This window comes from Leucopleurus acutus (assembly GCF_964270905.1).
Source record: "Leucopleurus acutus genome assembly, chromosome: 7".
Lineage (NCBI taxonomy): Eukaryota > Metazoa > Chordata > Mammalia > Artiodactyla > Delphinidae > Leucopleurus > Leucopleurus acutus.
Window position 1 is genome coordinate 21959642 of NC_139150.1, and position 18673 is coordinate 21978314.

General features: G+C 40.0%; 1 protein-coding gene across 1 annotated transcript; it reads right to left on the reverse strand.

Moving 5' to 3' along the window:
* Nucleotides 1-1160: 1160 nt before the first annotated feature.
* DNAJC25 (DnaJ heat shock protein family (Hsp40) member C25) lies at nucleotides 1161-18408 on the reverse strand. The gene is made up of 4 exons (XM_082841968.1): nucleotides 18008-18408; nucleotides 5504-5656; nucleotides 2963-3433; nucleotides 1161-1593 (listed from the first exon to the last, which is right to left on the reverse strand). The coding sequence occupies exons 1-4, from the start codon at nucleotides 18338-18340 to the stop codon at nucleotides 1471-1473; spliced, it is 1080 nt and encodes a 359-aa protein (XP_082698094.1). The 5' UTR covers nucleotides 18341-18408; the 3' UTR covers nucleotides 1161-1470.
* Nucleotides 18409-18673: the final 265 nt, after the last annotated feature.

Here is an 18673-nt window from a genome sequence, read left to right on the forward strand (position 1 = left end):
GCATAAAACACTTTCATCTGAAGTTTACAAAAATATAAATATTATATAATTTCAGAATTTTAGAGCTGCAAAAGGCCTTAGTGATAATCTGGTCAAACTCCTCCCCTAATTTTCTAATGAGGAATTGAGGCCTTCACTCACAGGCTAAATAACCCACCTCAGGCCTTTTGCTATATTAGCACGGATGGAACTCTTCCCTCCTGCATCTCTGTATGTGTCACATATTTGGGCTGAGCTCTTGAAAGGACTAGTTTACTTTGAATAGAAACAGACTCTGCATAGCTACTATGCTACACTTTTATGCTATGTCTTTTACAGTTATATAATGCAAAAGCAATATGTTAATCTTTGACTTAAAATGTCATACCAACAAACTTGTGATATATTGCAACCGTTTTATTAATATGATGGACTGGGATATGTCTTTTAACAGGAGTATTGATTCACTACCATGAATGTGTTTCGATACTTTGTTGCAGTATCATACTTGATTCAGTCAAATTATGTGTGAATTACTTTCACTTTCACACGTATAAAACATTTACATTTCATTGTTTGATAGAACAGCACACAGCCATGCACCCCTTCTTTCTGGTTTATATGCATGTAAATATGCTCACATAAAATGTATTTTTCACCACTCAAGGACTTCATAATATATGAACTTTTCATGACACTATTTCTGCTCTTTTTTTTTTTAATTGAAGGGGGGTAAAACAATACTGTGGTACAAAAGACCTTCTTACAAGGTTCTTTCTGGAGAAGTGTTTGAGAATACAGTTATAGTCCTATAATGACTGTAATCAAGCTCATCCTACAAGGACATGAAGGTAGATTCACTCTCCTGGAGAGTTTCCGATCTTAGTAAGAATATTATGACTGGGGGGAGATATTATAAAGACAGTCCAGCAGAAGACTCTCCTAGAGAGATATTTTGAACATAAATCAAACCTATAATGACTGTCGTAAAGATGACATGATAGTTGAATAGTTTTGCTGAAGAAGTCTGTGTCTAGAAAGACACTCAAAAATGTAATTAAACGCTGTTATAATTTTTATGTTTTGTGAAACTAATAGAGGCCACGAAAGCAGAAAAATGTAGCACTATAACAAAATAAGGAAACACTTTTGAAGAATAAACACTTAACACGTAAAATTTTTAAATGGTATCTAATAAATTTTCATGTCAGATTTTTTAACCAAACATATAAAATTTTTAAATGGCAACTAATAAATCTTCATGTCAAATCTTTTAACAAAATCCACAAATTGATTATAAAAATTGAACAATCATAAATGTCTTATGTATAAAGTTTGAAGGGAAAGTTTAAATTTCTACATCATACTGTTTAATCAAATACTTGAGGAGTTTTAGTTACTGCTGAGGAACAGTCAGTACATTTCTAAAATAATTCAGTTATGAAAATAGTATCACAATTAAGGTTTGGCATAGTAGCATTCCAGCAATCTTCAGTCATCCACAAACATTAACCGTCCAGGCCCTTCATTCTTCATCCACCTCCTATATCTCTTCCATCTAGGATCATTTGCTAATCTTTTCTTTAGTTCCTCTTCTTGTTCCTGTTTGTAGACCTGTAAGTATAAGTAACATAAACTAACTTGACAATCCAAAGAGAAACATTTGTCATTAGCTTTATGGCATGTTTATATTTTTCAAATATAACTTTAGGGAAAAGTTTCCAATGAATGTATTGGTTTGTCTTCTGAAGACCATGCACCTAAGATTACTAAGCAATTAAGCACTTTAATGTTCAATGTTAAATAAAAAAGAATAACTTGTGCAAGAACTAGTAATTTTTTTCACTGATTTCTGTAACCTGGAAATACATTCTTTTCCTCCTTGAAATCATATGTAAGCTGAGTTTAAAGGGTTTAAACATTTCCTCTCTACGACTAATGTCCAATATTAAAGAGTCAACACTTTATTTTTCTAACATGGTACTCTGTAAATTTAACAGATGACTTTCAGTTTTGTTGATCCTAACCAAGGAACAAAGTGACCTTATAAATACATTTGTCTCCAAATTGAACTTACAACTAATTTTATCTTCAATGATAATTATTGGTTTTTCAAAATATTTTTAAAGTTCCCAAAGAAGGTTAAATAAACCACAGAGGTTAAGAACAAAGAACATCTTTCATTTCTATAACCTTTCATGTATATCAGTTGAAGCTAAATGGACAAGTTTTCATAACCAATTTCACAGCCATATCAAATTTCAGAAAGAAATTATTTTACTTCCAAATTTCAGGAAGTAACAACTAAGATAACCTCATGTAATACCATGATAATTCAGCCCAGGATAGCACTCTATGACAGAGAGTTTACTGTATAGTGGGCAGCTTCAACTACTTGAAAGTGAAAACTTATCAAATAATTTAGGAGCTACCATGTTACCTTCCATTTTTATGTTCTTTGTAAGTAGGCTGAATATATCTACTTGCCAAATCATTCTGGCAATTCATAGTACAGTTTAACACAACAAATTAGACCATACTTTAAATTTTTAGCATTAGTAAATTAAAGTATTTGAAGTTCATCTTTTTTTTGTGTGTGGTACGCGGGCCTCTCACTACCATGGCCTCTCCCGTTGCGGAGCACAGGCTCCGGACGCGCAGGCCCAGCGGCCATGGCTCACGGGCCCAGCCGCTCCGCGGCATGTGGGATCTTCCGGGACCGGGGCACGAACCCATGCCCCCTGCATCGGCAGGCGGACTCTCAACCACTGTGCCACCAGGGAAGCCCTGAAGTTCATCTTTTAAAAAGACAAATTATAGGTTAAAAACCCACTGTTCCACTACTAAATATAGTCATACAGTCAACAAAAGTAAGATCTTTCTATATTTAACTCTTCAATTTCAGAAATTTGAGCACACTTCTGTGATCCCTTGTCACATACCTAGTTTTAAGTTGGTAAGGAAGGTTACAGTAATTACTCACCTCATAATTCTCCTTTATCCAAAGCTCCCGTTTAAGAAAAGTTTCTTTCTGATGATCTTCTAGACTATCAAACTGAGACTTTGACATCTTCATAGATTTACGTATGATATATAGTCTTTCTTCTTCCCCATATTCTTTGCCTTTGATGTTAAAATTATAGATCCACCGGCAATACCAGACTATATATGAGCACAGGTGAAAGGGAGCTAAGAGAATTTGAAACAGGAGAAGGTCACGGAACTGGGGTTTCTGATAGCCTCCCTTTATATCTATTTTACTTTTTATAATGTTCTTTATGATGTTCTCCTCCTCGTCGCGAATTTCCTCTTTGGACTTTTTGTTTCTGCCCTTCTCTTTGGCTTTTCTCAGCAATCCCTGCTGCTTGGCAATCTCCATGGCTTGGATACGGTACTTGGGCACTGTGGCCAGGTAGCTGATTGCCTTGTTGTAGCTGTTCCACCAGCTGAAAAACTAGAATATTTAACAAAGAAAACTGGGTCATTTTTATTACAAAATTCACCTTGGTGAACACAACCCCCCCACCCCCCCGCCGGCCGCCAAAACCTATTCTGATTAAAAACAGGGACCTCAAAAATCTTACTCTGTAAGTTGAAGATACAGTTGAATAATGCCCATGTGGACACGGGATCTCCAGCCCTGATAAGTCAGATAAGCCCTGAGCTGAGCCAAAAAGCCACCGATTCTCTACAGGAGACACCCAGGATCAGAGGATGGATCGTTGGAATCACATCACACCTGTTGATTTCACATCTTTACCATTTGACTCTTCCCTAGATCACAATTAAGAAATCCCTCTTCTATTTTTTTTTTAAGATTGCAGTCTACTTACTGGAGGAAGAATCGAATGGTAAAACTAGCTGGTGAGGAGTTTCTTTCAAACAATCCCTGGGTATAGACTCGGGCAACTCTAAACCATCTGCACATACCACAGTAAGGCTCGTCACATTCTGAACTGAAAGATTCAAATATGTTTGAACTCTTTACTTATTTGGACAGGAAAACATTAAGTCACTTCATAAATATATTCAACCACAAAGGGTTTTATTATCAGAAAAAGTCCTACGCCTCATATAGTAACTCCACACATTTCAGCTATTTTACTGAATAAATACAGCAGTTGTACCAATAATATCCTGAAATATTATAGTAGCAATCTATTAGGAATAGCAAAAAAAAAAAAAGTGATTAGGGTATTACATTATCTAAAACAGAAAAGTAAAGTTGCCCTTCCTCTCCCTGTTGAAAAGGCAACACTACAAAAGCTGATACATTTAAAATATACAGCTTTAGGGCTTCCCTGGTGGTCCAGTGGTTGAGAGTCCGCTGCCGATGCGGGGAGCACGGGTTCGTGCCCCGGTCCGGGTGGAATCCCACATGCCGCGGAGCGGCTGGGCCCGTGAGCCATGGCCGCTGAGCCTGCGCCTCCGGAGCCTGTGCTCCGCAGCAGGAGAGGCCACAGCGGTGAGAGGCCCGTGTACGGGGGGGAAAAAAAAAAAAAAAATATATATATATATATATATATATATACAGCTTTAGTTTTCAATAGGAATTCTTTTGTCATATCGATTGAATTTCATTTCTGGAAATTAAACTGGAGAAGTAATTCTGAAACTAGCAAATTGCTTCATTCTAGTTACTTGGCTTTCTTTTTAAAGGAGGATATGATAGGTGTGGTTAGTTGAGGAATAATAGTAGGGAAAACTCATTTCAGGCTAAACTTGTATTTCTGTGATATTTTAAAACAACATAAAAAGTTACTGTAGCACTTTTAGTCTATTTCAGTGGTTCTCATACTGAGCAGGAGTGCCCTTAGCCGTCATGTGGAAATGTGTGAGACATTTTTGTTTGTTACAATGATGGCAAGCTCTACACTCCTGGCATTTGGCGGGAAGGTGCCAGGACTTGTTAGGCCATATTAAGGAGTTTGGAATTTTCCCCAAGTTTAATGGGAAATCATTGAAAAGTCCTATGAAGGTAGTTTGGTCCTCGAACAATGCGGGGGGGGGGGGGGCACCACCCCGTGCAGAGTCTGAGTGCTGCATATGGTTGGCCGTCCGTATGCACGGCTCCTCCCTATCCTCCGATTCAGCCAACCTCAGAAGGTGCACTGCTGCGGGTCGGCACTGCAGTTAGTGAAAAGAATCCGTGTGTACATGGACCACTGCAGTTCCAACCCATGTTGTTCAAGGGTCACCTGTAAATTATATGGTGTAGTTGGCATTCACTCTGGCTGTTATATGGAGAATACTCTAGAGGGGGAAAAAGAGAAAAAGATCTGACTTTTTTGTTTGTTTGGTTTTGACAGTTATATAATGACATTCATGATTTCTTAGATTGCCTGCCAACAAAGATTCCAATGTTATCAATTGGTTAAATAAATATTTTTCTAATATAAAAAATTAATCTCACCTGGAAGTAAAATTCTACAAAAGGGTACTTCTAGTTCAGTTTTAACGACTAGCACTAGCCAATGTGCACTCCTGCACATGCACGTAGATACACACATCCATCAATACACACCTGAAACACTGAAATAGCACACACACTGACCAAGATCACAACTCTCACATCCACTTTAGGGGCTAAGCGCCTGCTGTAGTAGTGGTAGTAATGGCTGTAGTACTCTTCTGGGTGATCCAGCATGTAATCATAATCTTTTCGAGTTTCTTCATCCTGTAAAATAACAAGATATCCAGTTTCATAGGACAGCTCATAAAATGGTCTTAGTGAATAATCTGTTAAAGTCAAATCTAGAATTCTGTAATTATGTAATCAATCTGAATAAAAGAACAAACTGTTAAAATCAAAAAATTTCCCATAATTCCTCAAAGGGACACACAAATTTGTTTCCAGAACTTTAATACTAGGTATAAAGCATAATAAAAAAATTTCCTCAAATTCTTGAGGAGTATTAGTCCTCCTGGAAAAAATAAAAACACTTCAGTAGCAATGAACCATGCCTTTTTAGCCAGTGCTGTGGTGCTAATAAGGAGGTCGCCGTGTTCTTATAATTTAAGAGCATGTTGACACCTACTCTCAGTAACTGTTGATAGAAAAAAAAGAATGTTTATCTCTGTTGTATATATTCGCAATCATTTCCCAACCTTGTATAGAAGGTTTTCTTTTGAAAGCAATGATTAAAACAACAAAAAAGTAGACAAAACCAGTCTATGCCCTCAAAATTGAATTATGCTCATCCCAAGGAAACACTGAGACATCGATTCAGTATAATGATCAAAGTCTAGCTTTGTGATATCAGGCAAAAATTTTAGCCTCTCTGAGCCTCACTCTTCTTCACTTGTAACTTAGAGATATTAATAGCTGCCCTACTAATTTTACAGGGTTATTTTGTATATCAGATGACATACAGTATACAAAAACAGGTTAAAAATATGTAGTATTCACTATTATAACACATTTTCACAGCCCAGTTCATAAATAAGGTAATATATCGCTCTTTCTTAGTCATGCAAACATGTTGAAAAAATTACAGCATTCTGAAATGCTGCTCAAATGGTCACAAATAAAGCATTTCTTAAAACCTTCTCTAATTTTAACCAGTTTCTAAAAGGTAGAAACGCCAATCTTTTACTGAGCTACATAGGTTGAAAAGTTGCCAAACTAGGTTATGATTTGCTTTTTTTTTCTAAGCCCACAGGAAACCTATTTTTCAGCTTGTCTTGTTTCCAAAAAAGTGTTAAAGAATAAAACTACAGCAAATTCTTTACTCTCTATAAGTGAATACAACATAAACCATTATGAAAAAAAATCTTTCTTTAACCTAGATGATTTCTTTCTATGATAAATTAATTATTCAACATACATAAAGTTGCAGATTATTAGCTCAACATTTCAAAATCTGCACTTAGTGCTTTGTCACCACAGAGGCGCTGGGGTCTGTTCAGGGCCTCCTCCCGAGTCCTCCAATATGCTGTTTCTTAGATTTAAAATAAGAAGTTTGCTAATGATAAATCTTTCCTGTACCCATTAATATCATTATATATTTTCTATTAAGAATTCTGAATTTGAATGAGCACATTCTCAGTAACAGTTCTTTTTTTAAAAAAATAAATTTATTTATTTTTAATTTATTTTAATTTTATGTTTGGCTCCGTTGGGTCTTTGTTGCTGCGCGCAGGCTTTCTCTAGTTATGGTGAGCGGGCTTTCTCTAGTTATGGCGAGCGGGGGCTACTCTTCGTTGCAGTGCGCAGGCTTCTCATCGCGGTGGCTTCTCTTGTTGCAGAGCATGGGCTCTCGGTGCGCGGGCTTCAGTAGTTGTGGCATGCGGGCTTCAGTAGTTGGGGCTCACAGGCTCAGTAGTTGTGGCGCACAGGCTTAGTTGCTCCGCGGCATGTGGGATATTCCCGGACCAGGGCTCGAACCCGTGTCCCCTGCATTGGCAGGCAGATTCTTAATCACTGCGCCACCAGGGAAGCCCTCAGTAACAGTTCTTACGCTCATTACATTCAAAATATTTTTTACCTCTGACTAGAATTTGAAGCTAGATGAAGTAGTATCTAGTATAATTAGATGTAAATATATTTAAAGTCTATTCCATGGCACTGTATGGAGGGCCAATATGCGAATCATCTATTATATAAGGAAAGCTGAGCTCAGGCTGATATTATTTTCAAATTCACTCCTTGTATGTTCTCTTCCATTAGAAAAGATTTTCTCGGGAGTTCCCTGGTGGCCTACTGGTTAGGATTCCAGCCTTTCACTGCCGTGGCCTGGGTTCAATCCCTGGTAGGGGAACTGGGATCCCGCAAGCTGCGTGCCACACGCCTCAACTGTCAGTCCATTCCTCCTATAAGCCATCATCATATTCTAGAGTTTCTAACCGAAAGAGGCTAAAACGTTACAGGTCATACAGATAGCTCTGAAGACTAAAGCCTATGTCCCTTGATGTATTTCATTCTGAGTACTTCAAGACATCCTTTGAGAATTTTTCCATTCTCCCTCCATTTTTTTGCCCTTTTGGCTAATTTTATAGATATGCTCTGCTTCTGGCCTGAATTCGCTGCCTTTTATACTCAGCCTCCCAATCTTGGCAGATGCTTTTTGAAATGTATGTCTTCAAACACGATTCTTCTCCTTGCTCCAACTAGATTACAAGTAGTTTTGAAACTAACTGCCCCCCTGAGATGAGATTCCTACAGTCCTCCAGCATCACTATCTCTGCACAGTCCATTGCCCATTCTGACTGTCTGTACTCCTCCTGGTTGAAGTATACAGCAAGATCTGTGAGTGTCACTGAAATCTGCTCTGTGAATGTCATGCGTCTAGTGGCTGTTCTCTCGTTTGTTCTCTTATCTTAGTGAAGGTCACAGTCCACAGAATGCAGATATCCTTCTTCAAGCTTTTCACCCATATCTTCCCCCAGAGTCACCATCTTCTCACTGGTCCCTAGATTTGTGACAGAGCTTCATTTAACAGGATGGTCAGCTAATGCTCCAGTACCAGCAACTCCAAAATTTATACCTTATGTCTAGCCTCTCTACTGTAACCAGAGCCTGTAGGGTCTATTCAGGGCCCTCTATAATGAGTCCTCAAACTACCTCATCCCTGTAAAAGGTTTCAGGGTCAAGTCTGACTTCTCTTAGAATGGTTTTCTTTTCCTTGGGGCCACCATAATTTCATGGCCCTGTTTTGGTCATGATTAGAGACAAGAAGGTCTGCGATCTCCTTGTTACAGCGTTTATTCAGCCACAGTCTTCTTTCTTTAATGTGTTTAAAGCTTTCTCTCCAGAATGAAGAAAATGGATTTTAGGCTGAGGCATGCATAATACACTTTACAAGGTTGTTCAAGGTTGGCACAAATTGAAGAGTTAGGGATTCTCAACAATCTAAGTCAAAGTCCTACTCTTCAGTAGCCTACTAAGTTTAGAATCAACCTAATATGAACACAGGATACCAGGAATATTAGCAAAAAAGAAAAGACAGACTGGGACCCAATTAGAGAGTTTCACGTACATTCTTACATATTTTTATTCTTAATACCATATATATATTTTTTTCCTACCCATCTTGGGACTAACGTAGCCTCACAGTTTTTTTGTTTGTTCTGTCCAATGCTTCCCAGTGTCTAGTAAGGCAAGTTCAATTTTCCTTGTCATGCAACAAGGCCTCCATAACTGACCCAAACTTACCTACTTAAGAAACATCTTATCACTCTCCCTTCTTTTGCCCATAGCAAACATTCAGATAGCAATTTCTGGAATTTGGTGTGTTCTTCAAGTACAGCATGCTCTTTTATATCTATGACTGAACAGATAATTCACTTTAACTCAAATGCCCGTGCCTTTCTTCCAACCTCATGCGCTCCTATTAATCCTTTAGAACATAAACATTAGTAGACAGATTTAGACCACTCTTATTACACTTATTACCTATTTATTATAGCACTTATCACATTGTAATCATCAGTTTTTTTCTTTTCCTTGAATGAGAACTTCTAGACGGCAGGTAGGGTGATTCCTTAATCTCTGTATATCCAAGGCCTAGCACAGTGCCTGGCATTCAATAAATATCATTTCAAAACTGAATGAAATTTTGTAAAGGCTCTCCCTTACTCTAGACATCTCTCCAGCCACACAGGTCTCCACCTCACAAGGAAGGCGAGACGGGTGATTAGGCCACAAAAACTTGGGCTTGGCAGAAATGACTGCTTGATTTCATAGCCTATGAAGATACGCTAATGTGGCTAAAATAGCTTAAACCTTAAAACAGTGTAATATCTTACCTTTCAATAAGGTAGTACTTTTTCTTTCAGCAATTTTGTGGATCTTAAGGTCCCAGGGTCAGGAGATTCCAACTTCTTTCCAAAACCAAAACCTTTATACTTGTTTCTTCCTCCTCTCTGTCCTGAGCCTTGACAAGCAGGGCAATAAGCTCCTTGTTTCTAATCTCTACAGGAAAAAATGGTGCTTCTGCTGGTGTCCACTCCACTCCCAATCCTCTTGGGCATATGCAGGAGGACTGGAACATAACCACCAATATCTAGATCAAAAGTGAACAAGAGGAAACCCACAAGCAAAGAAAGCACTGAACCCTTCCTTCTCTTATGAAAATGATCATTCCCCCCTCCCCAGAGGCAAAAATATATTATGTTCTTGTCCTTGAAAGAAATAATGAATTGTTTGGTTTCAATAAACATAAATTGCAATAATTAGATATTGCAGCCAGGTTCACATTAAAAATCTTCAATTATACAAATAATAGAAACCATTTAGGAGGGCAAAGGCCAAGAATCAATAATATATGAAAATATAGTAATCGTTTGTTCATTCTTAAATATATATAGTAATCCTGTTTTTAAGAGAAATACACATACAAATGATCCTTTAAAAAAATAACATCTGTTCCCCTAAATTTTTTTCCAGGCCATTATACCCTACTAAAGAGGAAGAAAGTTAACTGCTCTGAGTTTTCATTTCTCTTCCTGTTCCCTACCCACCAGCCACTCGTGCAACTATCTTCTACGTCTTCTCTTCTCAGTCTACATGTGGTTATAGCAACTTACATCATTTGCAGTATCACCTATATATCATATACGAGTGACACTCAGATCTGTTTTCCCTGCTCCTACTATTTTCAGATACCTCCTGAACATTTCCTAAATGTAACATAAATATCTCAAATTCAACATGCTCAAAACCCAAATCTGCTCCTGTGTCTCAGTTAACAGTATCGCCATCTACTTGGTTACCTGAGCTTTAAAAAGCCTTAGTTATTTTCAGTTCAGAAAATAGTTATGCAGGGCCTTAAGCCATGTGCTGAGCACAAAGGAGGATAAAAAAACAAATAAATTAAGGACCTGGCCTCAATAACTCTCCCATCTACAAGAAGAATCTAGCAAGCAAGAAGAGCACAATTCAATGTACTAAGGACTAACTGTGCCTGAGACCACTGGTAATGGGATTCACAGAAGACGTGAAATGAGTGCTAGATCCTGAAGAGCAAGTAAGATGTGGTAAAATTTGTTCCAGGCAAGGGGAACAGCAAGTGTCAAGGTACAGAAGCATCAGTGTAGAGAACAGATTCAGTGAAGCTTAAGCACTGGGGAAGTTTAGGGAAGAAAGGAGTAGTAAATGTGGCCAGGAAGACAGGTTTGGATAAGAACCACAGGGGATCTTATATGCCATGCTAAAGTGTTAGGGTGTTACTGTCTGTGCTATTCAAACATAACATGTTTTCAAGTATGAGAAAAATAAATAGCATTGAGTAGAAGTATATATTTTTGGACGATAACTCTGACAGTATTGTAAAGAAAGGAATGAGGGAGAAACAGATTTTAGAGACTAAGAAGTAGAACAAATAGGACTTAGTGATTAAAGGGGTACAGGAATCAGTCATGTTAAGCATGATACTGATGTTTCTAATTATAGTCACTGTGTGAACCATGTTATTCTAAGAATAAAGGAAGAGGACAGCAAGTGGAGAAGATGCAGGGGAAAATTGTGGAAGATTTTGAAATGGGGAGGAAAGAAAATTACTGGATAGCTTTTCAGTGTCTGGAGCCTCCAAGGATTATCTTTTCCTGTAGGAGGGGTGTGCCTTTATTTGTCTTTGAAAAGTCTATTTTAACTTTGTAGAGAAAGAAGTAACTTGTGGAAACCTGGAAGTAATGCAAATAATTCTTATTCACAAAAAGACAAATTGTGACCAGTGGAATTAAGGCAACTGATAACTGCCTTGTCATATTGACCAGTATTACAGGCATTTCAGCACTCCTTGTCTTGACTGTAAACTGTATGGCACTTTTTCTCTTTTGAACCAGTTTTAATATCTTACTGGTTCCCTCATTAATTAATGAGTTAAATAAAATCTTTGACACGTGTTTATTTTGTATTTGTACAAGAGTCAACCTCTTTTAAAATTTATGCTTTAACAAAGAAAACAGGATTAGTTTCATGTGTAATTTTGGGTACCTGTGCTACAAATGAGAGACAATTGAAAAATATGAACCTAGAGAATACACGGATTTCAGGGTTGTCAAGGATGTAGTTGAGTTTCATCAGGACGAGCTTAGAAAATAAAAAGAAGAGTCCCCAAAGGACAGGACTCTAAGGAAATGTAATGTTTACGGTGAAGGCAGAGAAAAAAAAATACAGACTAAAAGAAATGGCTAGAAAGCTTGGAGAAAGGGGAGAGAATTACATGAAGGGAGTCAAGGGAGAACAGCTTAAAGAACTACGTGGTCAACATCAAATGCCACAAATAGTTCCAAAAGGAAGAGCAGCCCTCTGATCTGATGCTTAGAGCATCACTATTCATCTTAGGAAGAACAGCTCCAGAACGTGTGCTGATGCACATGTCAGTCTATGACAGTTTAAATGAAAGGGGGACGAGGAAGTAAGGATAGCCAACAATGAGGAAAGAAGAAAAATGTGACCGTAGCTTTAAAAGAAGCAAAATTAAGGAATGAGAAATGAACCAAATAAGAGATTCTTAAGTTACCAAAGAGGAATGATGAGATTCCAGAAGACTAAGACGGAAATAAAATGAGTTCAGCCAAGAATACCTTCCTGCCTTCCCCAACCCATCTTCCATGTTGTTCCCAGAACTTTCTTTCTGAAACAAACATCAGATTGTGTTACTTATGCACTTTAAAACCTCTGGTAACTCTTCAATACATCAGGTTCACATGCCTGAACACAGCTTAAAGGGTCGATCCCAAACTATTTCCAGTCTCCTGAAACATTCTCCCTACCATGCACCTGACAGGCTTCTAACCTAGAAACAGTAGATCCCCTACAGTCTCTAAAAATACGGTAAGGGTCTTTGTGCTGTGACTATCTCAGTATATTCTGTTTACCCATGATAAATTTGCACAAGCAAAATTAAAACGTCAAGTGCTTAGTTTCTGGCTAGAATTACATCAACTCAGTAGTTTCTGTGTTACTCAAAAAAGCTCTGATGGGTTGTTGATACCATCATGTGTCAGGTAGTCACAGCACTAGATTTAAACACATCTGGTGTATGATCAACCTTGGCCATAAGTAGGGAAGAACAGGTGAAATTTTAAGGGATGAGTAAAAAATGAAAAACACTTATGGGTTCACAGCAGAAATAGCAAATGTGGCACATAAGGTACCACACCCTTCTTCTGGGCCCATGGGAGGACAGTTTAACATGTCATCTTTTCCACTAAACCCAGACAAGGCCCCCAAATTTACAAGTGTTACATGGAGTCGAGACCAATTACAGTTGGCATGTGAAATGAAAATTATCTGCCATCAAGCTGACTTGACTTGCCTGTGTATCAGCCTCACAACTGTGATAGAAATTTACATCATTTCTATTAGTTTTATGAATACCCAATTATTATGAAGGACTGACTAAAATCTGGATTGATGCTGGAAAAGAAAAATAGTAATACCGATAAGTGCAGTTAATTTTTTTCCTCCAGAACAAAGAGTCCCTGGGAAAAGCATAATAGAAGTGATCCTACATCTCATTCCTGGAACCAGCCTTGCACACTCATGACTCCACGTTTTCGTGGATCAAGACTTGTCTCTACCAGAAATGTCCCTCCACAGTCAACCTTGGGGACTGTTCTAGATCCAGATCAAAGAGTGCATTCTTCTCCAATCCCCTGAGAAGAAATAATTGTGTTCTCTCAGTGCTGCAATATAAGCTACACGTTTTTATTATATAACTTAGATAAATAATAACCAAACAATAAGTATCTGTATCCTTCTTGTATTAAAAGCTTAAAGGCAGGAACTGTGCCTTTTTCATTGTTATGGTCTCCTCCCCCAGCATCTATGTCAGTACCAGTGAGAGAAAGGGTTAAGCGAATATACAAAGGGAGAACAATAAACAGTAACCCTAACAGGGCAGGAAGTTCATACTCCCCTTTTTGTCAAATCATTCTTAAGTGCTAAAGCCCTGCCACATCAACCAGACTGGCAAAAAGAAACTGACGTGTTCCTGTGACTTTCCTGCCAAGACAAGGCTGGAGGAGCACAAGGCTCTCTCTACACATCCCTTCAATTTATCAGATAACCTGCACGCCAGTAATACCTCCAAGACCTTTTCTATGTTCTTCTCTCACGATCTTGCAAAATGCTCTCAAACTCTACCATTTTCTACCAATTGCAGTTTTTCTAAGTGCGTCCTTACCACCTGTTCCCTCATCTGCTGATTTCTATGCCATCCTTCTCATTTTATCTAATTCATCCAGTTTGTATCTATATCAAAAATAATTAATGTTCTCTAAAACCCTGAGAAAATAATTTCTCCTTAAAAACAGAAGTATAATTTTTCTCTCATGCAGGAATTTTTCATTCATACCCATCCAATCTACTTTATCTGTACCACTCTTTAAGACTACAATTAATTTCGGGTAAAATGCCAAAGTAGGCTTCACATAACAATGTCAAAACGCCAGAAATCCACTTTCGATTTCCATCCTATCTGAATCTATCTCCAGATAGGAGTTTTTATTTTACAAGCATTCATTATCTATGTGCCAGACACTGTGCTAGGTGCCATGGATATACATGCAAAAATGAAGTTTAGTGGAGAGGGGAGAAGGGCTACTCAGGATTTACAGTGCAGTGTGATAAGTGCTATATCCACATAAAAAGATCCAATGTTGACACAGCGAGTGAGAGTCTGTTTACTTAACTTCCAAAGTCCATGTGTCCTGAATCCCCAGTAGTCAAATACACTAAATAGTTATTTCACCGGCTTAACTCATATTGTGAAACAAATATAAAGCAGTGTGTGAAATCATAATGGTTTCAAGTCCTGCTGAGATCTAGAGGTTTAAGTTATTTGAGAACATGGACTAAGCATGACCTGGTAAAAGCATCTGACAGGTCCCTTTGCCTTCCATTATTACCCGTCCTTCTTTTTCTGGTTTTTCTCAATCTCTCTATTCACAGGTAGAATCTCTGTTGCTATGAAAACAATGACCAACTGTGATAATATCTCCTTGTCTGACCAACTGCATTTAAATCATGTCAGTATCCTTATTTTTTAACAATTTCCATCTAAAAAAAACTCTCTCTCAAAGAGGCATTTATTTAACCAAGACAACTTCAGAGTCATAAATCCACTATATCTTACACAAATATAATTCTCATTTTGGTGATTCAGAGATGCTTGGTTGTTATAAGTTTTGATGGAACACCATTGTAAGATTATAATGAGGATATAATATAGCTTTTTATATCATACATGTTAAAAATGCTAAGAGACTTGAACAGACCAAGAACAAGAAATTAAGAAGGTTATCAAAAAATTATGGGGAGAGAAAAAAGGCTCCTGGCTCCAATGAATTTACAACTAATTTATTTCAGATTTCACAAAAGAAACAATTTCTGTTAGATACACTGTTCCAGAGATGGTCTACCTGGGCATTCTACAAAGCAAATATAGAATCAACTTTTCCCTTCATATGCCAGCAATAACTGAACATGGCTGTGAAGGAGGACACAGTCTTCCCAAGGCCCTCCCTCCTTTTCAGCTCTCACAGGGTTTATTGCTATTCTTTATGGAGAAATATATAGTGTATAACAAAAAGAGCAAATAGAAATGAAATGCGGTCCCAGGTCTGCAGTTGCTGCCCCCATGAGATGATATATGGAATTTCAGGTAGGCTTCTGCGGCTCGTCTTCATTCCAGAGCCACTGGAACTTATCAGCTTCTCCCACTATTCTATCTGACCTGCTCGTAGTAAAGGCCAGGTGGACCTCTTATCCCTCTTTCCAGTCTGTGGATATAATCCAAGCAAAACAGTGGTTGCATCCCTGTTGCCTCAAGGGGATGACCCCAGTTTATCAGATCTCTGCATTACCCAGAAATGATATCTTCTGGCAACCTTCTCACAATTCTCCATTATGACAGCAATAAAATCAGACCACCCTGTTTGTCTTTAATAACTTCTTCCACACATGGCAAGTCAAAGTCCTCTTCCTTATTCCAGGAGAGAGCATCTTCAGTGAAGTTTTTTAAAAAGTTTCTGAAGGTGTTCTACTTGGAAGTGGAACCCTTATCTATCTCTATAAATTTAACATGGGAGTTTTCATAGAGCCCAACTAAGTCTGATTTCCATGGGTCCAAACCAAGCCCAGACACCCCTTTTCTCTCACAGATAATTTCCGTTCTCCTGCAGTAATAATGAGTGGGGTTGGGGAAGCTATAGAACATTTTCTCCCACCCTCCATCAGTGCAACTACAATTCTAGTTTCCTGTTTGGAGGCATTTGCAGCTACCGCAGACCTGTCCCAATCAAGAGTAAGTGTTACTTTCTCCAGACATACTAGTTTTTAACTGCCTCAAAGTTCCTTGTTCTTGAGTGGACACATTATTTTATTGAGCTTTTTATTAGCTGACAAATCAGTGCTAAACTCGTAGCAGCATTCAGAGGCAACCATTACAGCCAGTTCAGCCTCTGAATTTGTCTCTTCGAGAAAATGGCAAGAATATTTAGAGTCCTGGGATTCCTCCCAGCCAGATTTTCTATAGTCTCTATTTCTTGGCACTTTTTTTTCAAAGTTCTTACTATCATGCTCACCATTTTCATGCCAAATCTCCCCATCTCCAACCCCAGCAGAAGGGAACAGTCGCCACTGTTTCTGCTGCCTCTCTTCTGGAAGTTCTCCACCTGCCCAGTGCTCCCTCTTGTGCCACGAGGGCTTTGGAGGACCAGTGGCAGGCCTTCTGGATGCCCGTCTGGACCACTATCTTTCCTTACGGCAGAAAAGCAGACTGGAGCTTCACATGCTGGGCTGCCTTGAATGAAGTTCTTTTCCATCTTTCTGAAGTCTTTGCTCAATCACTCTCTATCCCAAATAATAGGCAACCAAGCCCTCTGGCCTCAGCACTTTCCCAAAACCCCCATTCCTCAGTTAACTGCCAATAAAAATTACAATCTCACCAATGCTGGTGAGAATTTAGTGAATTTTATGACTCCATATTATCCAAAATGCTCTGGAAAGTAAGCCATTAACTCCTTGACTCAATATTTTCAGCTCTGGAAATCTAACCTGGAAAAATAATCCATGGTTAAATTATAGCATACCCACTCAAAGTAGTCACTAAAAGCAGACGATACAGCAACATGGAAAACTCTGCCTCAAAAAGAAAAGAAAAAAAAAGCTAGAAAAAAGTACCCTACAACTGCAACTGCTGTTGCATTAGCATGATGGGGCCCTTGAAGCAGTAACACTTCCACCAAATATGTTTTGTACTTAGTGATTTCTTATGGTTTGCTTTTCCCAGCAGTAAAAGAAAACAGGATCAGGCTAAATCTCCCCATCCCCACAAGACTCAATAAAACCTTTGGCAAATGACTACACATATACTCACAAAATATTTCCTACTAGAAATTCTCAGTCTTGAAACCCAAGTCATTAAGCACCTATTTGCAGGTCCTGTATAGAGGGTTTCTCATTCATCATTTAACCTCATAACAACCCGTGGAGCAGGCATCATGGCCTTAATTGTGCCTATGAAGAAACAGGTACTCTGACCTATTAAGTCACTATCCAAGGTCATACAGGGGTGTTCAGAGCCGGAGTCAAACATCCGGTGTTCTTCTTAGTATTTTTCTACATCCTTAAACCCAAGCTAAATGTCACAATTAATACCATCCCCAGAAACCAAGTTTCTGTCAACTCAAATTCGGGCGATCTCACTGTCACTGGAGCCCTTTCCTGTGTTCTATCACAGATCTTGGTAATAATAATCACCCTGCTTTCCGAGAGTGAGCTGCACATTATTAAAACATTTTCACTAAATCGTAAGAAGCCCAAAGCTTTGCATAAAAAGGACTGTAACAGAAAGGAGGGGGCTGGCTGCCCTCCAAGACCGAGGGGGTTCCCATCTTTGTCAGTGGGCCGTATGCGCTCTCTCACGTGGGGAAGCGCGAGCATCCTAAGGGTGGTGGCGGTGGTCGCGCCCGGCGCCGGAGTCACAGGGAGGCTCGCTCCACGGGCCAGGGGCCGAAGGGGCCACGCCGCTCGCTTCGCCAGCGGGTCCTCGCAGCCCATCCGCGCCCCCAGGCTTACCTTAAGAGTCTCGTAGGCGGTGGCCACCAGCAGGAAGGCCTCCTCAGCGCTCTGCGGCGTCCGTCCGGGGCCCTCGTCGCCGGGCTCTGGCCGGTAGCGGTCGGGGTGGTAGCGCCGAGCCAGCTGGCGGTAGGCCCGCGCGATCTCCGCCTTGCCCGCCGTGCGGCTCACCCCCAGCACCTCGTAGCAGTCCCGCGTGCCGCAGTACAGCCCTTCCACCAGGGCCGCCGCGGGCCGCGGCAGCAGCACCGCCAGCAGCAGGGGCGGCAGCAGCACCAACCAGCCCCGGCCGGTAGCGCCGGCTCCCCGGCGCGGAGCGATCGGCGTCGCCATGCCGGCTGGGCCACGGCTCCACTAGCCCAGCCGCACCCCGGCACTCCACCGCGCGCCCGGGTGGGCTGCTGGACCCAGATCCACGTCAGCACGCGGCGCCTCCGCGCAGGCGCACCGGGCGCGGCTGCTTCAGCCACTTCCGTCACGACCGTTGCTAGGGGAGCAGCAGGACGCCTCAGCCGCCCGGCTGCTTCCGCTAAGTCTGTGAACGCGTTCCTAGTCCCAGCGGCCAGAGGATTTGTCCTCAGGTGGACGGACCTAAAGAATGTCTCTGTGTCTGAGGTGCACTTAACCAGTGTATGCAGAGTGCTTTACTGTCCACAGTGCCCTTCC